General features: G+C 40.2%; 1 protein-coding gene across 7 annotated transcripts in view; it reads left to right on the top strand.

Moving 5' to 3' along the window:
- Positions 1–25,563, top strand: part of LOC125464971 (zinc finger MYM-type protein 4-like) — a 194,792-nt gene that overhangs the window by 124,348 nt on the left and 44,881 nt on the right. For 6 of the 7 annotated variants that reach the window (XM_048557957.1, XM_048557955.1, XM_048557952.1 and 3 more), the window contains 5 exons: positions 2,176–2,343; positions 11,032–11,110; positions 14,374–14,638; positions 19,713–19,875; positions 20,615–20,827. In XM_048557957.1, coding sequence (XP_048413914.1) covers positions 2,176–2,343; positions 11,032–11,110; positions 14,374–14,638; positions 19,713–19,875; positions 20,615–20,827 — 888 coding nt within the window. The remainder of the gene's footprint in view (positions 1–2,175; positions 2,344–11,031; positions 11,111–14,373; positions 14,639–19,712; positions 19,876–20,614; positions 20,828–25,563) is intronic. The other variant, XM_048557956.1, reaches the window with a different exon arrangement.

Raw genomic sequence — 25,563 nt, 5'->3', positions numbered from 1 at the left:
CACGACAACGGGATCTTTCCCTTCCCACTCCACACAGCGGGCAAGAATCTCAAACCCATATGTCAAGCTCAAGGGCTGAGGTTCCTTCACCACTACCTCCTGAATCAATCTATCTGCCTTGCATAGTCACCCTTTCCTCTTCCTGACCACTGACTGAATCTGAGGTAATTAATTAAATGGGTGTGAGTGCCTCCTGATAGAGTGTAGGTAATTCACCACTTCCTTGACTTGTCTGTGTTCGAAGCTCACACTCAGCTTATCAATTCTGAGCTGTAGTTGCTCAAGGAATCAACACTTTACTGCACAGGTAGTCATAATGAACTGTAATGGGATCCACCAGTTCCTGCGTTGTGCAGTTAGAACATACCATCTCTGTTTTAATTATTTAGTTTTTAATTTGAATTTTAACAATTTTGTATTAGCCTTTTAGATTGTAGCCTGTTAATATTTCCCCTATTTACTGGTGATATGAAAATAACCTGTAGTAGCCAAATTAGTATCTATCACCAACCAATGAATTTGCAGTTTACCTGTGATATCACTCTTTTTGTGCTGAGCCCCTGATCCTGGCCTTCAATTTATCCTGTTAAAATCAACCAAAAAAAGGCAAGTGCCTCCTCCCTGTCCAGTGGATTCCCATATTGCCTCCAAATTACCGGAACTGTAGCTCACTTGGGCTGTGTCTCATTTTGTTTGTGATCTCTCCCTCCTGACTCTGCAAAGCTGACTGATACCAAACCGTGATTTCAGCACAAAAATCAAGAAATAACGCTTTGAGGCAGTGCAGAGTCTGTCAAGAGATGCCATCTTTAGTAGGAGATGTCTGGCCCCTCAGGTGGAGCTATAAGTATTACATGCTGCTGTTTTGAATAACAGGGGACTTATCTCCTGTTGCTGGCCAAGAATTATCCACTACTCAACATAATAAAAGCAGATTATATGGTCATTATCACAGTTGAACTTTTTTTTGCATAAGTTGGCTGCTTTCTTCCTGGCATTACAATAATTATAATACCTCAAAAATGCTTTGTCATTCATGAAGTGCTAGATAAATGAGTCTTCATTGCTTGCACTGATCGATTGTATTTAACCAGTTTGTGAAAAAAAATGCTCCCTTGCCTGATAAGGTTATTATTTAGAACTTCTATTTAAATTAAAAGTAATAATTGAATTAAATTGAAAAACAAATGGTGCTGGTCATCAGCAATTTAAATACTGAACAGCTTCAAGCGTGTGCATTCCTGTTTGATTTAATTTAGACATACTTTTAATATTCTTCCACAGGAGTTTAATTTAATCATTTTATCTTTTTGCTGTAAAATATTGATGATGTAACAGCTAACAGTTGATGCCTGTTTAAAACTTTTGTGCCACATAAGCAACCCATTTGATTTAAAGATCGCATTTCCATGCATCGTTTGGTTCCATTTCTTAGCAGTCCATAACTGGAGTGTGATAGCAGTGTGTAAAATTTAGTTTAATTAGACAGCCCTCACAGCTACTTGAATGCTTATCAGTTATAATAATCATTTTGTCTGGAGATCATTGTAAGCAAATTACCATTGTAATTTTTTTCCCTTAAATTTCACCAATACAATTTGGCTGACAAATCCATGTTAAATGTCGACAATCTAGTGTTAAGGCAGGATTGAGATATTTGCAGTAATTAAAGTAATTGTTCCCTCTTGACAGATTGAAATTGATTGTAAGCTTGTTGACTTCTGGACACCTAGATTTCATTGTACACAACTTCAGAAAAGATTCACATTGCTATGTCAAATAAAAGCTCCCTAGCTGGAACATTTTCAATAGTTCATTCCCACAATATGGTTTAATCCTTTTTTTTTCACAACTTGGTATATACTCCTTTCAGACCCCTCAATGTAGCATATGTGTCCAGTATCTTGTTAAGCTAAGATGTTTTCAAGTCCCAGGCCTCAGCTGGTCAGCAAGAGAAAATTACAATCTAATGGAGTTCATGCTGGCAATTTGTGCTCTGAAGCTGAAAACATAAAATAAGTCAAATAAAATCGGTAAATCATTTTCAGTGCATGCTAGAGTACCTCGACTCTTTTCAGGCTTTGAATGAAGTGATTGAATTTGCCATGGTTGGTGAGATAAGCTTCAGATTTCAACGTTAAGGAGTTAAGAGTTTTCACAGAATTTTTTTTCTAGGAAAAGAGTTCAAATTTACACCGACACACTGAAGCTCTTAAAAGCACTTCCAACTCAATTTTTATGCCGGGTATGAAAATAAAAGATGAACCTTTAGATGAAGGGTATGAGAAAGCCTTGGCACCGCAAGAAGGTGCAAGAATTAAGGACGAGCCTGATTCTTTACAGGTATAGTTAAGTTGTTTTATCTCTCGTTCTATTGTTATTATTTGTATAAAAATCTGAACTAGTGAAATAAAGGGTAAGGGTATAAGGCATTCTGTAATGTTATTACAAGTTAAGTGCCTCTTGTCAATGCTCAATGTAGCACAGATATGTTTTCCTCTGCATTAGAGCCCTTTTTTTGCGTTCACTATTAACACAAAAAGCAGCCTTCACACTGCTTCGATAATGCTATATTTCTACAAGTAACGACAGAGTAGAATGGAGCAACTTTTCCAGCTCCAAATGCTTTAGCCTCAAAGAAAACAGCAGCATAAGTGTTGTTTTTCAACGTACAAGTGGTTTGCAGCTTCAGTCTTCTCTTATAACAGTAAACTGACCGTTATTCTCATGCAGAACCACAGACAGCCCATGTTAATTGGTTGTTCCGTAACGGGGAGTCTGTGCTTGAAATAATTCACAACAGGTATTAGATTATGATTGGAAATTCTAGGGTTTACTTTTCAAACTTTGGCATGGGGGTCAGTAATGAGCATTGTTGCCTCACAGTGCCAGGGACCCAGGTTCGCTTACAGCCTTGGGAGTTCAAGTGTGGAGTTTGCCCATTCTCCTGATGTTTGCGTGGGTTTCCTCAGGGTGCTCTGATTTCCTCCCACAGTCCCAAGATGTGCAGGGTTAGGTGGATTGGCCATGCTAAATTGCCCATAGTGTCCAGGGATTTGCAGGCTAGGTGGGTCAGCCATGGGAAATGCAGGGTGATAAGATAAAGTGTGGTTGTGGGTGAGATGCTCTTCGGAGAGTCGGTGTTACTCGATGGGCCAAATGGCCTGTTCCCACACTATAGTGATTCTGTGATCTCTTTTTGCAATCTATTGGCACTAAGACTATGTGCATACGTTTGCTCTTTTGGGAAGAGCATTCGTTTCAGTTAATATCAAATTAATAACTCTGATTTCTACTCTGCTCTGCCCTTAAATGAAAGGTCACTCATTTATAAACTATGTCCTTTATTCCTCATCTCTCCCACAAGGGGAAACACCCTTTCAGCATCCACCCTGTCAAGTCCCCTCAGGATTTTAAATGTCTCAATAAGATGACTTGTCATCCTTTTGAAATACAAAGGATACAGGCCCACCCTGTCCAGTTTTGCTCATTAGGTAACTTTGTCATGCTGGTAATCAGCCGAGTAAACCTCTTCTACACTGCTAATACAGTCAGGGTCTTTCATAGAACATAGAACAGTACAGCGCACAATAGGCCCTTCGGCCCTCGATGTTGCGCCGACCTGTGATCTAATCTAAGCCCAACCCCCTACACTATCCCATCATCCATATGTTTATCCAAGGACTGTCTAAATGCCCCTAATGTGGCTGAGTTAACTACATTGGCAGGCAGGGCATTCCATGCCCTTAGCACTCTGAGTAAAGAACCTGCCTCTGACATCTGCCTTAAATCTATCACCCCTCAATTTGCAGCTGTGCCCCCTTGTCCAAGCCAACGTCATCATCCTCGGAAAAGACTCTCTCTGTCCACCCTATCTAATCCTCTGATCATCTTGTGTGTCTCTAATAAATCCCCTCATAGCCACCTTCTCTCCAATTAGAACAGACCCAAGTCCCTCAACCTTTCCTCATAAGTCCTTCGCTCCAGACCAGGCAACATCCTGGTAACTCTCCTCTGCACCTTTTCCAATGCTTCCATATCCTTCCTGTAATGGGGCGTCCAGAACTGTACACAATATTCCAAGTGAGGCTGCACTAATGTTTTGTACAGTTCAAGCATGACATCGTGGCTCCGGAACTCAATCCCTCTACCAATAAAACCTGACACACCATATGCCTTCTTAACAACACTATGAACCTGGGTTGCAACTTGCAGGGATTTATCTGCATTGTCACCAAGATCCCTCTGCACATTCACACTACCAAGAATCTTTCCATTGACCCACTATTCTGCGTTCCTATTATTCTTCCCAAAGTCAATCACCTCACATTTATCCACATTGAACTTCATTTGCCACCTTTCAGCCCAATTCTGCAGTTTATCCAAGTCTCCCTGCAACTTGTGACATTCTTCCACACTGTCACAGAAAGCCAGTTTCTAGTCCACACTGCTGAATCTCCCTCAATCCCATGCATCTGCATTTTCTTCATAGCATACCATGTGGAACCTTATCAAAGGCTTTACTGAAGTCCATGTACCACGTCAACTACCCTACCCTCATCCACATGCTTGGTCTCCTTCTTCAAAAAACTGAGGTTTGTGAGACATGCCCTTGACGAATCCATGTTGACTATCTCCAATCAATTGTTGCTTGCTAGGTGATTATAAATCCTATCTCTTACAATCCTTTCCAAAACTTTTCCTACAACAGACGTAAGGCTCACAGGCCTATAATTACCTGGGTCATCTCTACTGCCGTTCTTGAACAAGGGAACAACATTTGCAATCCTCCAGTCGTCTGCTAAACCTGTAGACAATGAGGACTCAAAGATCAAGGCCAAAGGCTCTGCCATCTCCTCCCTAGCTTCCCAGAGAATCCTTGGAAAAATCCTATCTGGCTCAGGGGATTTATCTCCCTTCACCCCTTCTAGAATTGATAATACCTCCTTCCTTACTAACCTCAATCCTTTCAATTCTAGTAGCCCGTAATTCAGTCTTCTCTACAATATTCTCCTTTTTCCTGAGTGAAAACAGATGAGAAATATTTGTTTAGCACCTCTCCGATCTCCCCAGGGTCCACACACAACTTCCCACTTCTGTCTTTGACTGGCCCTATTCCTACCCTAGCAATCCTCTTATTCCTCAGAAAGCTTTAGGGTTCTCGTTTATTCTACTTGCTAATGTCTGCTCATGTCCCCTCCTTGCTCTTCTTAACACTCTCTCTTTAAATCCTTCCTAGCCAATCTGTAACTCTGCATCACCTCATCTGAACCATCTTGTCTCATCGTCACATAAGCCTCCCTCTTCCGCTTAACAAGAGATACAATTTCTTTAGTAAACTGCGGTTCCCTTATCTTATTGCTTCCTCCCTGCCTGACAGGGACACAACTATCAAGGACACGCAATATCTGTTCCTTAAACCAGCTCCACATTTTGATTGTCCCCATTCTATGCCTCCTAAGCCTTGCCTAATGGCATTATAATTGCCCTTGCCCTGTGGCTTGTTCCTATCCCTTTCCATTGCCAAACTAAACGTAACCGAATTATGGTCACTCTCTCCAACGTGCTCACCTGTCATTAAATCAAACCCCTGGCCTGGTTCATTACCAAGTACCAGATCCATTGTGGCCTCCCCTCTTGTCAGCACTTCGACGTACTGTGTCAGGAAACCATCCTGCACACATTGGACAAAAACTGATCCATCCGACGTATTAGTTATAGCATTTCCAGTCAATGTTAGGGAAGTTAAAATCACTCATAATGACTACCCTGTTCCTTTCACTCCTGCCCAGAATAGTTTTCCCAATCCTCTCCACATCCCTGGCACTTTGCGGAGGCCTATAAAGAAACTCCCAGCAGTGTTACCTCTCCTGTCCTGTTTCTGACCTCAGCTCATACCACCTCAGTAGACAAGTCCTCATCAAAAGTTCTTTTAGCCACCGTAATACTGTCCTTGACTAACAAAGCCATAACCCCCATCTTTTACCACCTTCCCTGATCCTAATGAAAGATCTAAACCCTGGAACCTGCAACATGCATTCCTGACCTTGCTCTATCCATGTCTCTGAAATGGCCACAACATCGAAGTCCCAGGTACCTAATCCATGCTGCAAGTTCACCTACCTTATTCCAGATACTCGTGGCGTTGAAGTCGATACGCTTCAAACCAGCTTGCTGTCTGCCAGCACACTCCTGTGACAGTGAAATCTTGCCCATGTCCTCCCTACTCTCATCCTCCTGTGTACTGGAACTACACCACAGTTTCCAATCCACCTGAATAGCACTGGCAAATTTCCTGCCCAGGATATTAGTACCCCTCTGGTTCAAGTGGATACCGTCCTGTTTGTAGAGGTCCCACCTTGCCCAGAATGAGCCCCAATTATCCATCTACCTGAAACCCTCCGTCTTGTACTATCCTTGCAGCTGCGTTTTCAGCTACTGTCTCTCCCTGTTCTTTGCCTCGCTATTGCGTGGCACAGGTAACAAACCAGAGATAACCACTCTGTTTGTTTTGGCTCTCAGCTTCCACTCTTGCTCCCTGAAATCCTGCTTTACATCCCTATCCCTCTTTCTACCTATGTCGTTGGTACCTATGTGGACTACGACTTGGGGCAGGTCACCCTCTCCCTTCAGGACCCCAAAGACGTGATCCGAGACATCTCGGACCCTAGCACATGGGAGGCAGCACACCAGCCGTGAGTCTCTTTCGTTCCCAACAAACCTTCTATCTGTCCCTCTAACTATTGAGACTCCAATGGCTAACACTCTCCTCCTATCCCCCCTCCCTTTCTGTGCCAGAGACCTGCACCCCAGTGCATGTCTCTTGTAAGTTTCCCCCCCCCCAACAAAAACAGTATCCAAAATGGTATACTTGATTTTCAGAGGAACGACCACAGGGGATCCCTGCACTGACTGCTTTTTCCACCTTCTAACAGTTACCCAGCTTTCTTTATGCTTAGGAGTAACTACTTCCCTGTAACTCTTCTCTATCACAGACTGTACCTCCCAAATGATCCGAAGTTCATCCATCTCCTGCTCCAGTTCCCTGACGCGGTCTTAGAGGAGCAAGAGTTGAGTGCACTTCCTGCAGATGTACTTGGATGGGACACTAATGGCATCCCTCACCTCAAACATTATGCAGGAGGAACATTCCACTCCCTGCAATGCCATCCCTGCTAGTCTCCTTAGCAGAAAGTAAAAAAAAAACAGAAGCTTACCTCATTTGTCCCTGGTGTATAAGGTCAGAGGAGGTGGATGGGTGGGAAGCCCCACGAGGGTAGGGTCTCACGTTTAGAAAACACTCACTTTTACATAGCTGACGGGGGGAAAAAAAGTCCCTTCTTTCCCAGAAACCTCTGCTCTCTGAGGTGCTGCTGCTGCTTAAAGATTTAAATCAGTGACTCACCCTTTCCTGACAGGCCCCTGGTCCAAACTCCCACTCTTCCTTAAATAAGGATATCAGTCTGTACATTTTATTGCAGATGTGACCTTATCAATCCCATGAACAGTTGCAGCTGAACCCTACTTCTATTGTAAGTGTAAAATAAATGGCCCCATTCCATTTGCTTTCTGAGTCACTTGCTGTGCCTGTGTACTAATTTCTGTATCTCCAGAGTTCGGTAACCTCTCCATTTAGTAAAATGTACCTTCCTATTCTTCCTGCCTGTATGGACAAGTCTGCATTTTCCCAAATTCAATTTTGCTGTCCACATTTTTGCCCAAACACTGACCCTATTTCTATTCATTTGCAGGCTCCTTGTTTACACTTCGTGTTGGTGTTCTCCCTGTCTTTCAGTCATCAGCCAATTTAGCTACTTTTCTATTTGTTCATTCAACCAAGTAATTGTGAATGATATTAAACAGTGAGGCCCTAGCACTGATCCCTGTGGCATTCTGTCGGTTACATCTTGCCACGCCTCAAAACTATCCATTTATGCTTACTCTGTTTCCTTTTAAGCTAACCAGCTTGCTGCTGAAGCTGTTAAATCCTACACCATGAGGTCTCATTTTTATGTCATAATCTTTGTTGTTGCACCTTGCCAAAAATCTTATAGAATTTCAACTTGTAATTTCCTGGGTTCTCTCTTCTATGAATGGAGGAGTTTCCCAAAGCTTTCCAGAATTTAGGGAATGTTGTAAAATTAAAAGCAGCAGCAACTTTTTAGCTCTGAGCATGAAGTCCCTCAGGACCATAGAACTTATCAGCATTTGGTTCTAATATAATTTTCTAAGCCCCTTTTCCATTGTGTTAGTAATTTTTAAAAAAAAAACTCTCCCTCCCTTTCATCTCTTGATTTACAAGTACTTCTGGGGTATTTTGTTTCTTCTACAGTGAAGACACACTGAATATATCATAAGTGCATCTGCTGTTTTTTTTAAAATTTCCTATTATTAGATTGCCAGCAGACTGTAGAGAATCAGTGAGCACTGTGGTTAGTCTTTTCCGTTTTAAGTACCTGTGTAAATTCTTTTTTTTTCTAATTAGTGCTCTCTCATAATCTAATTTCTCCCTCATTATTCTTATAGTCATTCTTTGCTGTGTTCTGTATTCCATCTAGTCTTGAACTGCCACTAATCTTTGCAGAATAATAAGCCTTTTCTTTCACTTTGATACCATGTGTAACCTTTCTTGGTTTTCCATGAATAATGCATCCTTCTCCCGGAGCCTGTCTGTCTTACTGGAATGTATTTTTGTTGTGTATTATGAAATATGCCTTCACTGTCTTTCACAACGACTGTTCTGACCTATCCCTTAAGTGAATTTTCTGGTTCACTTTAGCTCGCTCTGTTTTCTAAGCCTGATACTTGCCTTGATTTAACTTCAAGGCACTAGCATTAGACCCACAACTTTCTCTCTCAAACTGAATGTGAAATCCAATTATGTTGTAATAGATGCTTACATCTTGAGGGTTTTAATTAATTCATCTTGCTACGCCTTATCAGGTCTTGAATAACCTGGTCACTTATCGTATCTTGAATATGTTGCTGTGAGAAATTCTCCTGAAAACATGCTATCAACTCAGTTTCCAGTCTACCTTTGCCAATCTGTTCAGCCCACATATAGATAGACTAAAGTCACCCATGGTTGTTGCCAAAACATTTTTACAAGCCCATATTCATTCTTCCCATATATCCTGTCCTGTAGTGTAGTTACTGTTGGGAAGCCTATAAACTACTCCCACAAGTGACTACTTCTACTTGCTCTGTCTTAACTCTACCCAAACTGATTCTCTATTTGACCTTTAGAATTAGAGTCACCTCACTATTATAACAATATCGTACTGTCAGAGCTGTGGCACAACTTTGTCCTAGCTTCTTGTCGTTCTGAGATGTCATGTACTGTTGAAAGGTTCCAGCTTTGTCATCTTCCATCTGTGTTTCTAATGGCTGTGTGATTATCCATCTTTTTATTTCAGATAATTGAGCCAATTTATTATGAATGCTGCCTGCATGCCTACTACTTGCCCATTGACCAAACCTTTTTCCATATTAGAACTGTACATGAGCCCTTTCCTTGCCAGTTAACCTGATGCATGGCATTTATTTAATGCCTTTTGGAAATCATAGTATAATGCATCTACTGGTTTCCCTTTGTCTAGTTTACAAGTTACAGCAGTACAGCTTCTGTTTTCTTCATTTTCAGTGCCCTATGAACTTAGTGAAAACCTATTTCTTCTATACCAAGCTTTGGCCCAGGCATTCAACTCCCTAATTTACCCGAGCACAATCTTTTGCTTCAAGTAATAACCGGACACCTTTGACATATGCCTTTTAATTTGGTTTTCCATTGCTTGTAGCCCTGAAACAGAACCTCTTTCCTGGCCCTGTCTATGCCATTGGTACTTGTATGGACTATGACAGCTGGATACCCCCCTACCCCATTGCAAGTTTCTTTGCAACCCAGAGCATGTATTCTGAATCCTGCTGCAGGGCAGGCAACACAGACTTTTAGATTTTTGCTTTTGGTTGCCAATAACTGTTGTCTCCCTTACTGTACTGTCTGATACTGCCACCCCAGCCCTACTAACTGCCCCACTTGAATGGATTCCTGCGTCATTCTGCTGTGGTCTCTTTGCTTATCCACCTTGCAGGTCCTGCATTTGTTTATATTTTTTATTGTTTTCTTTTCACCCCCTTATGAAACCAGTGACACTAAAGTAATTCTACTGCGCAAGTTGCTGCATTGACGTCAGTTAATGCTGTACTAATCCAGCTTATCTGATTGATCATTTGCAAAAGATGTGCTTCTTTGTGATTGGTCATATTAAGCCTTAACAACAATGATTTCCCAGTGACAGGACCGAGTCCAAGACTTCACTGTACAGAACATGCTGAAGTCTGTTGGAATTAATTCATATGACAGAATTATGTGTTTGAGAAATCTGTAAAGTGTGTGTTAAATGCAGTGCAATGTTGTGAAGTGGGTATTTTGCTTACTGCATTGTTCCCACTAGACCAATGAGAACGAGAAAGCTCCTAATTTGCTCGGACATAAATGATGTGTGGGCCCTTTTCCAGATAGTGTCCTTGGATCTTCAAGATTCACCTGACTGCTTCAGCAGGGCACTAAATTACCATAAACAATACGCTGGAAACTTCCAGCAGGCCAAGCAGCATCCATTGGAGAGAGAAGCTGAGCCAGCATTTAAGGTTGATCAGAATGGATCAGCCCTTTCAATTTTTTTTGGTTTTCCAGGATTTGCAGTATTCTGCTTTTCTGTTAGTTTTAACATCTTTTTGAAGGATGCCACTTCCATAATTCCTCTGTATAGTACTGCTGAGGTTGTATGTTCAAGCCTGGGGTTGGAGCCAAAGGCAAGAATGTTGTAAAATAAACCCATTTTTTCCAAATTTCCCTTTTTACTCATCTGTGGAATGATATGTTGGTGAACTACAGTATCTCCTAAAAGTGACATACTTCATGGTTATCATTTTGCAGTAATCTCAAAAGTGCTACAGTAAACCAAATGCAGGACTAATAGTTTCTGTCTGTGCAAGTGTAAAAGCAAAAGTTTTTTTTTTAAATTTCAGGGATATGGCCAACATTCCAAGTCTCAGGAGTCTGATATCCGAATCAGTGCAGTGTTTTCCGTGAGTGGTAGTCCACTTGGTAAGCATTGTACAATGTTGTTGCTGACCTAGGGACTAACGATGTTCTCCATGGATGGAGGTATCTAAAAAGCATGAATATATTTGTGCATTGTGCTGTATAATTTGAATGAAGCTACACTAAATTGGCCTGTATTTGAGCAGAGGTGAGAATTATAAAAATTTTTGCTCTTTCTCATACTTAACAATTCTGCGTAAAACAGCAGCCTTGGGAACTTAGCAAGAATGAATAGTAGGAATGGAGAGTTAGTTTACTTTTAAATATCACAGGGCTGAAGGATTGAAATACATTTCCATCAGCTGCACTCCAGTGTTGTGCAGATATACATAAATAGTAGTTTGCCCTCTGAATTGAAATTCAAATGCTTTGTCTTATTACTGCATTTTCTTTAAAACCATCAGTATTTTGGATAATCATTATTAATGATGAATTGCTAGTTGAATTTGTCTTCATTGCAATCATATTAGGATTACTGGCCATTTCTATACTGAAGGTTTAGAAAGAATCTTGTCCTATTACCCTATTGCATTTTCTACTTAACATGTCTAGATTTGCTGTTAGTTACACATAGTGCTCGTCTGTTTAGGGTGAGGTCACCAAAACCTATCTGCTACTTATATTAAGGATATATAGTACAGCCCATTTGCACAGATCAGTTTGGTGGTAGATAGTACAGTTGTGGTGTTACTAATCTTTAGGAGTCAGTTTTATTGTTGAAACATTGTTATTCAATAATGACTAACTTTTAAAATCTGAGCACCAGTTGTTCTTTAGATGGTTGCTCCGTTTCTCTCCAATACCTAGCTCAGAATCATAGACTTAAAGAAGAATGTCTTTGCCTGTGGTTTATATCTTGCCATGTTTTTGCCTTAGCCCAGCATTCTGGCATGTATCTACACAGCTGGGAAGTAATGGCGAAAACTGATCAATGCTCCATTCAGAGAGCCAGAGTTGAGCTAACAGCAGTGAATGAAATAAAATAGAAGTGCTAACATTCTGAGCAGGACATCAAAGATGAAAGACTGAAGTTTGCAGGCCAAATCAATCATTAACTGGATTATGTTGTAAAAGTGCAAAATTCTGGAAGTACTCCAGCTCTGGCAGCATCAATGGAGAAAGAAACTGTTAAATTTTGAGTTCAATACCTTTTGCATGCATTTTCTTTCTTTTTTCTTTGAACCTATTTTGTTTCCTTTGCTCAATTTGTTCCCCCGCCCGCGCTGCATCTCTCTCTCCCTTTTTTGCTTCCAGATGGCAACTCTTTATGATTTTATCAGTCACATGTCCTCAAGATATGTGAGTAGTTTCCTCTTACCACTCACTTGGAGTTTGCACCATGAACTCTTTCATCATTTAATATTTCCTATCTTCTACCCTGTTGCAGAAATTCTCTTCTGTTTGTCACCCTACTTTCAGCTTTCTTATAAATTAGTAGATTTCTGAGTTCTGATGAAAGACCATTGACCTGAAATGACAACTCCCCCTCACCCCATTTATACTGCCATATCTGCTGAGTATTTCCATCACTTTCTGCTTCTCTTTCACTTTTCTACCATCCACAATGTTTTCAGTTTGGAAGCTGTTGTATTCAGGCATTTCTAGCAAAATTCCACAATGGAAGTGTTGTGCATTCAAACTGCAGATTCTGTTCCTGTGAATTGCTATTTAATTATAAAGCCAAAAGATTGACTAAACATAAATGTTTGAAAATTCATGCTTCCTGTGAAAGGGAATTTTGCTAATATTTTGTTTCTATTATTTATTTGTATTTAGGTTTCCCTGTGCACTGCCTAGCTACAGTGATAGATTTGAATCTTGCTTTTAAACATGAGCTAAGAGCTATGCTGACAGTGAAATTGAATGTTGCTCACTTTAAACAATCAACACTTGCTTGAGTATTCATGGACACCACTTTTGTTATTGTCATTTCTCAACTATTCGGTCGAGATTCAGTACGAGTGATTACGGATGATATTTTTACTTTCAAGGTTCACAGTTGGTGCATATTTGCCGTTCTGAGTACTTTCAATCCTAAATGTAAACAACAGAACTCAATCCTAATTGATTGGGGTGTAGGAGAATGATGACGCACATAGATCACTTTCTGTCTTCAAAGCATGGTGAAACAATATTGAAGATTGCTGATCAAGCATGAGTCTGCTGACACTGAGATAATCACTATATTCTGTTGATTGAAATGTTCCCATCTCTTATGCAGTGAAGGAATACATTTTGTAACATAAGTTTACATCAGGTGCTTTTGAATATTTTGCAGTTATCTAACATAGTCTATTAGAAAGCACTGAGATTTGTGGTTGATTTTACTATAACCTAAGTTTTGAATGTGCTGCTACTTTCAATTAATAATTCTACACTGTTACCTCCATTGGTACAAATTTTCACTTGAAAGGAGTTTTATTTAAATAGAAATAGCTGCAAAATATTTATGTCCCTTTCCTTTCTGATTTCACTCTCTTCCCTCCTGGCTGGATTGTGGTTTCATAGGTGTTGGTTGCCTTGCTGAGTTTGGCAGTGAGATTAGTGGGACTTCTGGCAGTGGGAACATCAAAACTGGGCAAAATCTATTTTCTTCTAATGTGGAATAGAGATGCGCAATTCAACAGGCATCTCTAGATGGCGACGAGGAGAAATTTTTCCTCTTGGGCTAAAAAAGATTGAAGCCAATTACGGAATTTGTACTGCCGCTCCGGACTGACCGAAAACTCAACCACCTTAACAGTTCACCAGATTCACACATTAAATCATCACAAATGCTTCCTCAAAGTCTTTGATATCTTCCTTTTTCAGATACTAATTACTTAAGTTTGTTCACATTGCAAGGCCACTAACATTTGAAACTAAGGACAGATTAGTGACCATGTTCTCATGTGAATCAAAGCATTTTGTCAGGTGGCTTCCACAGGATTTGTTCTGTTCTTGAGCACTTGACTTGGTGCAGTCGTCAGAGTTATTCACAAGTATTTAGCTGTTGGCACTGTTTTTCCCAATAATTGGTAATAGTGTTATTGGCACGTGTGACAGCTCTGCATGTTTTTGCCTTTGTTATACCAGGATCAAATATCATGATTGTCCTACTTTGAGAAGCATCAGTGGAGGCACATAATGTGTGTAGAGCTAGGGGAGATAAGTTGAAAGGGAAGTGTTTGTGTGCTCATCAAGAGGAGCAGAACACATAAAGGCACAACACATGGCAGTTGTAAATTTATATTTACTTTTTGCTTATTTGTTTTATTGTATTGCAGTATCCCAATTGGTACAGCAAAATACGTCAAATGCTCTCAACACAGCAAAGTCACCTGCAGGTGGCAGTGGGCAGACAGCTTCAGCTCCTATGAGTGTGCGGGTCACTTGTTCAGGATGTAAGAAGATTTTAAAGAAGGGACAGACTGCCTATCAGAGGAAAGGTTCAACCCAGCTGTTCTGTTCTACCCTCTGCCTTACTGGACTCTCAGCATCAACACCAAGACTTCTCCCTCCTCCGAAAAAATCCTGCTATCTCTGCAACAAGTATGACCTCGCTTTAATCTAATAGTATTTTATTAAATTGTCAATTCTGAGATGCACACCAGAGGTCTTCCCTTAAAATTTACATATTTAATCATCGCTAACCTGTGAAAATGAGCAGCTATGCTTCCTATTTCTATTGAGTAACTAGTGCTACTATTTTGGGGAGTACAGCAATTGCTGTAAAACCTGATCCAACAAGTAAAACTTAACCAATGGAAATAACATTTGTTTTGTAGGAATGATAACCTTGAAGATTTAAAGTATTTACCTTTGTTAAATTGCATGTGAATGCTCAGTTAGGCTAGCACTTTCCAATTACCCTGAATTATCCATTTATACCTTAATCTGCCTTTTCTTTTGGAAATGAGGTTATATTAAACTCAGCCACTGCCCTGGCCAAATGGACAATCGAGTAACTTTGTATTTACAATCTTGATGAGCAATGTATAAACTAATTGGAAGTTCTGTATTCAAGTCACAAATAGATTTTGTATCCTGAATAAGTAATTTGATTTTCAAGAGGGACTAATTGATTTCTTATGGGCAGTTTTACAGACAAGAATTGTTTGAACTTGCATCCAAGTGTTAGGAGTATATATTTTATATACAAAAGGATATAAATACATGGACTATGAGAAACTGAGTTATTGAACTGATAGGACTTTTGAGTTGGAGGCTTTATCAAGTGATTTATTGGAAATGACATGTCAGAAGGTCAAAGAGAATTGTGGATTAGAAAAATGTAATTTGACTCCAGCTCAAACCTTTTTTTATGGCCAATGAAAATTAGTTTAATTAAGTTAGTATGCATTTAAAATGAACTCAACTTGAAATATCATGTTTCATTCTGTGTAGGCCTAAGTTTGAACATTCTTTTTGAAGTAGTTGTGCTGCATGAATCAAATAGCAGTGCAAAAATGTGCTGTAGGCCATTGCTCATTTGTATTTCCAAGCCCAAAGATTGTGGATTGAAGAATTGCTGAGGGGCTTGAGCATAAAATGTAGTCTTAGATTCCAGTATTTAAATGACAGATACTGTATTATTGGAAGTGCCACTTCTTTGTTCCCTTTTTCTTTCCCACAACTGACATCAGAAACACAGTTTACTTGAAGCTGTTTGAAGGAGCTTGCTGTGAGCAAATTTGCTGTGTTGTCTCCTATCGTATAACAGCAAGCTCCAAAAGCATTTAAAAACCAAAAGAACTGCGGATGCAGTAAATCAGGAACAGTTTAATCGGCCTTAAGTACAAATGAAAGAAATGCAAATCTTTTATTTCTTTGACCACTGAGAAGGTTGGCTGTACTTGTTTCTCCTTCATTTTGCAAAGCCATAGTTGTTTATTTCCTGAAAGGTTTTATTATTAACAAGTATGGAGAAAATAATTTTGGTTATAATGTCTTTACAACCATGTGCCTGATTTGAGAGAGATGCTTTTTATTTGGATCCATGTCATAAAATTATACTTTTCTGGCGATGTTGATTTGGCAGTTTCCATGAAATTGTGTACTCTGGTTCTAACAGATTTTCAGTTCTTTTTGATTACGCCTGTGCATTGATGTGTTTTCATTACTACTTGAATGAAGCCAGTTTCCTGGACTCAGTTGGCAGTCATGCAAGTTCATTTGAGCTGTCGATCACCTTTGCTGTAGTGTGTTTATGTAAAGAAATACTTTCTGCAACCTGTCCTAAAGTTACTTTTAAAACTCTGGCCTTGGTCCTGTTTTTTCACAGCCTTAATACATCTCGAACTATTGTGGGTTTACTTTATCCTATTGAATACATTTGAGTACTCATATATTACACTCTTGCGTGCTATGCTGTTATGCTCATTCAGAACCATCTTTACTCAAGGCGAATGTCACCATCTGTCTTAAGAGCAGAAAGTGCTGGAGAAACTCAGCAGATCTGGCAGCATCTTTGGAGAGAGAAACAGTTAATGTTTTGAGCTATAATGATTCTTCTTCATAACTCATTTACATCTGTGTTATCCTGGGGATGAGGGGCTTTTGCCTCAGAAGAGAAAGGTCATTAGGAGACTTGTGTCAGGCTGCCACGGACATGTCTTTGCCTAATGTTTTTTGCCTTGTAGACTACTTGCAGTCATAACTTGTTCTTGGAAGAAAAGCTTCTTCCTGAAGCTCTAATTACGTGATTTTTATAAGACTTCTGCCATCACTTATACAATAATGTGCCTTAATCAGTAAAGGGAGCTGAAAAAATTTGTAACTGGATCCTGCAGGGAGGAGCACAAGAGGATCCTCTTGTTCATGGTTATCGTTTAAGCCTGAAAATATATTTTGCTTCCTCATTATTGTCAGATGTGACAATACAGTTTTTTAAAAACTAATGCCTTTCCTGTGACCTGAAATAAAACAAAACTCATGAAGTAGGTTCTAGATTTTAAAAAAATTGCTTTTGCTGCGGATCTGATTGACCAATGCCGTCAGTTTTTAAAAAAAAATGAGTAGCGGTTGCTGTCGGTAGTATTCTTTGGATCTCAGTCTTCGAAATCTGTGGCCAACAGCCGCAGCCTTTCTGGAGAAAGTTCTGTTTTTCTGCTATCCTTTGTCTTATAAAGTGCTTCCTAATTTCACTCCTAACTGTGGTTGCTGTAATTTTAATCCCCTTGTTCTGGATTTCCCACAGGAAGCTGTTTGCCTGTACTAACTGACTGCAGTCATTTTAAAGATCTCGTTTAGATCTGCTCAACTCAGAAGTGTTAAAAACTTGTGTCTGCAACTGCAACTTTAGTCTGGAGGACTCAGTGCCTTTCTGGTTAAGATATGTTGCATGCTTTCTCAGGACAAAATAATTGCTGAGGTGTGTGTCTCCAAATTTGGACACTACTCCAAGTGGGTTCTGACCAGAGGGCTTTGTACAACTGAAGCCTCACTTAATAACTTGTCTATTCCAGCTTCATTGACCTAAAGTTCTGCATTCTTTTGCCATTTTTTGTTTTTGTATCTATGCAGTAGACTTTAGTAATTAATGAATATTGATACCTCTGTCCCTCGTCCACAGGTCCCTGCTTGGCATCAGTCATCATCCACTTCAGTGGGTTCTGCACATTTTGGCCACTACTTGTGTTAACTGAAAATGAGTATATGGCACTACTGTATTCGTTCATCCAAGTCATGTGTGTACAGGGCAAATCTGAGGAACACCATTTGTCTCCTGTCATTCAGAAAGTGCACCCTTTATCTCTGAAATATTTTCTAATTCTCAATCCATGTCACAAAGTCATAATTAATTTCAATTTTATTTTTGATCATCTCTTTTTACCACGTCTTCTATGAGACCATTCAACTACTTTCAAACATATTTGTAATGTACAGCACGTACATTTTGACTTTTATTGCTGTTGTAGTTTCCTTTTGAGTGATTTTTCTCCTCATGCTACCTGAATAAATCCAATGTTATTTTGTCTTCATTATGTCTCCTTTGAGCCATGGTGCCTTTATTTTACATTCTACGGAACAAAATTAATTTTGTTTAGTCAAATTACAGTTCACTGCTAGGTTATCCAGTGGTTTAAGGAATCAAAAAAATAAGCATCCTGATGGCCACAGAATCAAAATGTATAAGTCTGAGGTACCCATGGTTCTTTGAGATACTATGATTGAAGATCTCTCAAGTTCAGTGTGACCATAGTTGTGTTCAGCCTTCTCAGACATAATATTGCCAGTAAAATTTTGATGACCCACATGCTGAAAAGAGCATAGCAAAGAAACAAACACTATGTAGAAAATATGGAGGATGGATCAACCTGTCTAATTGTTTGGCAGTTCAGAAAACTGGGGAGTGATGGAAAGAGAAATCCAAGCAAGGTTGTCTTCGGAGAACCGTTTTTCTGTTTGGTAGCCTTTGAATGGATCCTGGTATTGACACAGGTTTTTGAGAACCTAGCAGAGACTCTCGGTGAGTTATACAGTTGTAAAGAAAAGAACACTCAAGACCGGAAAATGGAGGAAGTAATCAGTACGCATTGCTGCTGCTGTTGAAGTGCTGCTGGACCCCACCAGACTGTTCAAAAGGTTAGAGAAGAGAGCCTCATGAAATTTTTTTTCATCAGGGCCGTTATGAATTGACTGAGTGGACGTTTGTAGATGGTTATCTTGTCAGTGGTAGTGGGTGCTCCAATAGAATAGAGTTGCTAGTGAATTTAACATGTATCAAAACAATTGGACGGCATGAGAAATCCTCCAAAATGAAGCACAAGGTGGAAAAGCTGAGATTATGAGAGGCCTGTTATTTCTGTGGGAAGATGTGAGTGCTTATAATACTGTCAGGTGTACCTTTATGTTGACTTAAAAGCAAAATTCATGTTTCTGTTTGAAATACCCTTCACCTATTAATTTAATTCTTGAACAATGTTGATTTTAGTTTGGCTTTTTGGAATAAAAGTTTTTAAATGTTCAAGCTTGCACAGTGGTGTTCTTTCCATTGGTATTGTAAGGAGTGTTTTGTTTTTCAAAGTTACTGGCTTTAAGAGCAATTGCAGTAATATTGCATTTCAGAGTAGTTCAACAAAGTGTTCTCTTACATCAAGATGTTAAATAGACTATATGTTGACAAAGTCCTTTAGCAGTCAAGTGTCCGACTACGATCCAAGTTAAATTCCACCTTTGACTTAGCATTGAAGCTTGTTGCCTATGGTATGAGAGAATTCTTAACCCACAACATTTAAATTGCACTGCTTAGCTCACATTGTTAGCACCTACGGACTTTTCCCTCCTCTCACCCAAAAGGATGGAAACTTGGAGAAGTACAAAAAATTGTACCAACCAAGTGGAAATCTCTACCTGATATGTAAATCACATTTGTGGAGTATCTCACCCAGTATTATGTGATGTACTCTGTATGTTGACTACCTTACTTGCATGATTTTGAAAATGCGCACACTAGAGCGTGTAGTGTGGTAGAAGAAATAATTTTGAGGCTTGCATGCTGGATAAAAATACCATTTCAACATTTTGTTTTAATCATTTGGGAAAAGCAGCATCATTGATTTGCATGAATATGTTTTTGTTAGGTAATTGCTGAATTTTTTAAAAACATGCAATTTTTTTCCAGGGAAATCACAAACTTAAAAGATCTAGTAATGGGTCAGATTGATGGCAGGGGTCCGTACAAGGAATTCTGTAACCATAACTGCTTATTTGAGATGAAAAGAAAGACTGCTTCAACGACAAATAATATCACTACCAAATGCAGCATTTGTCAGAAAGTGTCTGTTGTAAGTTTACGAGCTATTCATATCTTTTGGCATCATCCACCCCTATTTCATGGTAACTTGTTCCCCACAATAGCTATTGTGTACTTTGAGCTGTCAAGGCATTGTTGTGTTGTAAGTATAGAGAACAATTATAAAGGCTTAATTTGGGGGAAAAATAATTCCGCTACTTTCCGAGGGGACACGTGAAGAAATGTCACAGTTTTTAACAATGAATTTAAATTGAGGGGCACCATAATGGAACTGTGATTACGAGAAACACATTGATTTCCCAATCCTAATTTGATGTAAGTTCCATCTTTGTAGCGGTTCAGTTTTGCTTCCTTACCTTAAATATGCTATATATGGATAAAGTCATGAAGACCCATTTGGCATATTTTTTGTCTGACTTAGAATTGTTTTTATCCATCACTTATACTTGTCACAAATTATGTGGTCAACCAACTTGTGTTAGTTCAGAATCTCCTGTAGCTCCTATAATATGTTGCCATCTGTATCGGGTATCCTGCCAATATATGGCACACAAGACACATTCACTTTATTTCAACCAAAAAAAAGTCTGGCTGAGCTGGCCATTGCTGTCTTATAATAATCTGTAATTGCTCCATGCGGAGCCTTACCTCTGACACATGATGCTACCAGAGGAGTTTGAACTCTTTTGGGCAGTTGACTGCGTCACATGTTCCATCACTATAGTCTTAACTGTATGCAAGGCATCATAAGATTTTATTCTTTATTTCAGGTCCGCCATGAAGTGAACTACCAGAATGTTGTACACCAACTTTGCAGTGATATATGTTTCTCTAAGTTTCGAATGGCCAACAATCTCACTATGAATTGCTGTGACAACTGTGGCGCTTATTGTTACAGTGGGTCTGCGCAATGTCACATGCTTCAGACCGAAGGGCAGTGTAAGAAATTCTGTGGTTCACCCTGTTTGTCTTCATATAAACAGGTTTGTTACGTTTTAAGCCAACAATACAAGAATGAAATGCTTTATTGCATGTTCCTTAACATGATCATGATGCCATGTAGGTGTTCCTTTCATACAAGTTCACTTGCTATAAACCTATTCCTTTTTTCCTTGTCACCTCCAGGAGTACTCCCATTTCAGGGCTCTAAAATGAATACTTATTAATCTAATATCTTGAGTCTATCCATTGTTACTGCAAACTTTTGAAAAAAAAAATGGATAGATGAACTGAAGTAGTGCAATGGTATGCTAAACATTCCTTAAATTGTGCTGCTAAAGCACCACTAATATGTGTAGTGAACTATTTGTCTGCTTTTTCCAGACCCGACTTGTATATGATTACTCAATTCCAACATGATCATCTGGCATTCTTCAGTTATTCTCATTCAAGACTGTTGTGTCTGATAAAGGATACATTAATATGTAAAAAACCAATAGATAGCCATAGACATGGAAACCAAAGATCGAGCTGATGTTTGAGATTCAAGTTGTGACCTTTGAAAACTGCACTCATAGAAAAGGCTCCTAAATAGCAGCTGAACAGTGAAATGGACTGTATGTGGATAATTGAGAATAAATTGATGTCATAATGACAAACCTGATATATACATCAGCATAATTCTTTCAGTATATGTTGTGAACTTGTATTTATACAGTCCTGGCAAGTCCTCCTGACATTTCAAAATGCCCTGCACCTGATCACTTAATTGCAGTGTAGTCACTGCTGGAAGGTAGACAAATGCTGCAGAAATTTTGCAGAGATCAAGAACCCATATATGTAAAATTAGAAAACTAACTGATGAAGCTACTGATTGTTTTGGTTGAGGAGCAAATGTTGTTGGGACACTTCGACAATTCTAAAACTCCTCTGAAACGTTTTCTGATATTCACACATAATTGCAAACCCTGGTGCAATGTGTAATCTTTATAGTTTTCTGTTTCTTTATCTCCCTAAACTCTACACAGTTGTAATTTATGAAATATCTGCACTGCAGACACAAGGCATCTATATGGTTAACCATATGCACATGTTGATAGATAATGAGTCCAATAGCCAGTTTGTCACCATGCATTGTCCGGGGTAGGATTATATAAACCAGCAGGGTACTAGATTTGAATGCAATCTGTGCAAGGTCCCAGCTATTTATAATGGCAGTGGAGGAGAAAGTGGGAAATTAATCCAAAATTTCTCCTCCTAATTGACTTAACTAAACTGATAAGACAATGGTAGAATTGTACTTGACTGAGAGGCATAATTGCAATAGATAGCCTACGCTGTTTAACCTCATGCCACCAGAATGTCTACTTGGGTGAGATAATGGAGCCCTGAAACTGTATTGAGGTTGGTTGGCTTGCCGAGCTGGTTTGTTGTTTTGCAGAAGTTTTGTTACCATGCTGGGTAACAATGTCCCCTGGCCTTCTGTCGGGTATTCACCATCCCCCCTATCCTTCCGCTGTCTTGATGCTGAATGCTCTGTACTCAGGTAAGGTTTCAGCTTTATCTCTCTGTGCGCCCCCCCCACCTTAACGAATTTCAGGCATGACATGACGCTGAACTGTTCTTCCGCCATCTTCGCCTCCATGCTCATTTCTTTGGACAAGAGTCCTCTGTCCGTCCCACAGATCCCTTTGCCCAACTCCAACGCGCTCCGTCCACCTGGGCCCCTCCCCCCCAGCCTTTTACCTGCACTCTATCTTTTCATTGAGAACTGTCTGTGACATCAGTCATCTCAAGTTCACTGTCCCTCTCAACAAATCCAACTTATCTCCCTCAGAACTGACTGCACTCAGTGCATTCAGATCTAACCTTCACTTTGTCATCAAGCCTACTGATAAGGGTGGTGCTATTGTTGTGTGGAGTACTGACCTCTACCTTGCAGAGGCTGCGCGCCAACTGTCCGATACCTCTTCCTACCTTCCCCTGGACCTTGACCCCAGTATGGCACATCAGACCATTGTATCCACAACAGTTACGGATCTCATTTCATCCAGTGATCTCTCCCTATCTGCTTCCAAGCTAATAGTCCCCCAACCCATCTACTCCTCCACACCCCCCCCCCCCCAATCCTTACCCGTGCACATCCATGATTCTTCTGACACCGTACGCCAGTTTCAAATCTTTCAGTTTACTGGCTCCAGCCACAACCTCTTTACTGTGGAAATGCAATCCCTTTACATATCTATCCCCCACCAGGTGGGTCTTCGGGCTCTCTGCTTCTCCTGAAGCAAAGACCTGAACAATCACCACCCCCCTCCTCCCTGGCCAAGATCTCGGTCTCTGGCTTGCTGCAGTGTTCTAGTGAAGCCCAACGCAAGCTGGAGGAACAACACCTCATTTTCGGCTTGGGGACCCTGCAGCCCTCTGGACTCTATATAGAGTTCAATAATTTTAGGGCCTAAACTCTCCCATGTCCATTCCTGGACGTCGTGGTAGAGCGCAAGGCAAATGGGGAACTGCAAACGAAAGTACACCAAAAAGCCACACCCACAGACCAGGTACTGAACTTCAAAGTAACCATCCCAGCATACACAAACAAAGCTGCGCATGAACATTATCTAAAAGGCAACAACACACTGTAGCAACACGGAACCATGCCAAGAGGAAGAATACCTCTTCCAAGTGTTCGAGGATAATGGACGAGGAGAGCCACAACTTCGATCTTCAACAACAAAATCCTGGGACAGGCGAGGCAGAGACAAGCACGAGAATTCCTGAAAGCATGGCACTCCACGAAGAATACTATTAATAAACACATTGAACTCGACCCCATATACGTTCCAATACGAAGGAAAACCAGAAGTGACGCAGTCCATCTCAGCAGACCCCAGAGTTAAAAACCAGGCGGGGAAACACACCAATGCTTCATCGGAGGATGCACTGAGTATGGTAACTAAAGGTCTGCAAAACAACAAACCAGCTCAACAAGCCAGCCAACCAACCTCAACGCCCACAACCCGAGCTACAGATTCTCTCCAAAACCTTACTGAAAACACATTCCAACGTGATCAAGTGATTTTAGAATAGTAGAAATAAAAATTGAGAATAGGATTGTTGCTAGTTGTGTTATTCATTTCTTTTTGCAATGTTCATTGGGTTTCCCGTGTTGTGTTTTTTTGGAAAAAGTCACCTTTTACAGAATGAATTGCAAATATTTTCAGTTGGTTTTGCACCTCGTACGCCTCTTCCATCAGGGTCAAATCATTTTTTTTGAGGGGTCTTCTTGATTTTTTTTTCCTCGAGGGCTATTTGTTCAGTCTCATTGACCCATTTATTGGGGGATGCAGTCACATTGTGACAATACCTGTGGTGACACAGAGTTTTTGGATTGTCACAGAAATGGAATAATTCTTCAGAATTCTCAATTATCAATCCTGTATTAGACTTTAAACTTCAAACCACAAGGAAAACCTTAATTTTCTTAATACAGCAGTATTGAAATTGGTAAGGACAACTGGCATAAATGACAAAAAGTTCTTGTTCCAACTGGCATGCACTTCAACACAAAAAGTCAACACCATAAATATACCCTCCACATACCGGTAAGGTCATAACTAATGTGTTTCCGCCACACACGTAAAAACTAGAACATTTTAACCAGGCAGCTGCATCTCTCTTTATTGAATGTCGAATCTCAATCTCCGATCTAAATTTAACTGTTAACACTGGTCATTACAGTTGTATCTGATACGTTGTTTTTCAAATATTTTATCTACTGACTGTAAATACCTTAGAAATTCAACATTAATCTGCAAAGAATTCATGATGTCAGTGATGTAAAAGCTCCACTGCATTTCAATTAGCTGAAATTTTCAGACAGATTTAAAGTTGTTCCTTATGCAGTCTGTTTTCCTTCCCCAACTGCTCCCCTTCTGTGTAGCCACCTCCTCTCCCCACTTGGCTCTCACATGTTCCTTCATTCAGCCGATCCTTCTTATAGCCTACTTTTTCTGCAGCCAGCTCCTCCCCCAACCCACCCATGCAGCTTCCTCTCCCACACCCCGCCTGCAATTACATCCATCCCTTATCCACCTTGCAGCGACCTTACCCTCCATTCAGTTTTACATTTTGTTCTTGTCCCACTACCCCTTATAGCTTCCCTTGTTTATAGAAATCAATCATAGAATCCCTACAGTGTGGAAACATGCCCTTTGGTCCAACAAGTCCACACCAACCTTCGGAGCACCAACCCCCCAAACCCATTCCCCTATAACCCACCTAATCTATGCATCCCTGACCACTATGGGCAATTTAGCATGGCCGGTCCATTTAACCTGCATATTTTTGGACTGTGGGAGGAAACTGGACTATCTGGAGGAAACCCACAGAGACACGGGGAGAATGTGCAAACTCCACACACAGTCATCTGAGGGTTAAATTGAACCTGGGGCCATGGTGCTGTAGTTAGCATTGCCAAGCACTGAGCCACCGTGCTGCCACAACGTGTTCTCATCTCCACCAGCACCCCTCCTGATATCCGGAACAACATCCTTGCAGTGTTAGTTGAAGGCAGCTCTTATTGCCAAAGGAGCATCAGGAGGGCACTCCCTTACTGCTCACAATTGCTTCTGTAACTGCTTACCGCTGCTCCAATTGCATGCTGCTCCTGCAATTTCTGCTGCCTTTCTGCTCTGCTTGTAGAGTAACTTTACCCTGATCAGATGCTCCCCAGGAGTAAACTTTCCAGAGCGTTTTGGAATTTGTTTTCTGTTCTCTCTCT

This window comes from Stegostoma tigrinum, chromosome 24, assembly GCF_030684315.1.
Source record: "Stegostoma tigrinum isolate sSteTig4 chromosome 24, sSteTig4.hap1, whole genome shotgun sequence".
Classification (NCBI taxonomy): Eukaryota; Metazoa; Chordata; class Chondrichthyes; order Orectolobiformes; family Stegostomatidae; genus Stegostoma; species Stegostoma tigrinum.
Note: the sequence above shows the minus strand (reverse complement) of the source record. Positions and strands in the feature narration are given on the sequence as shown.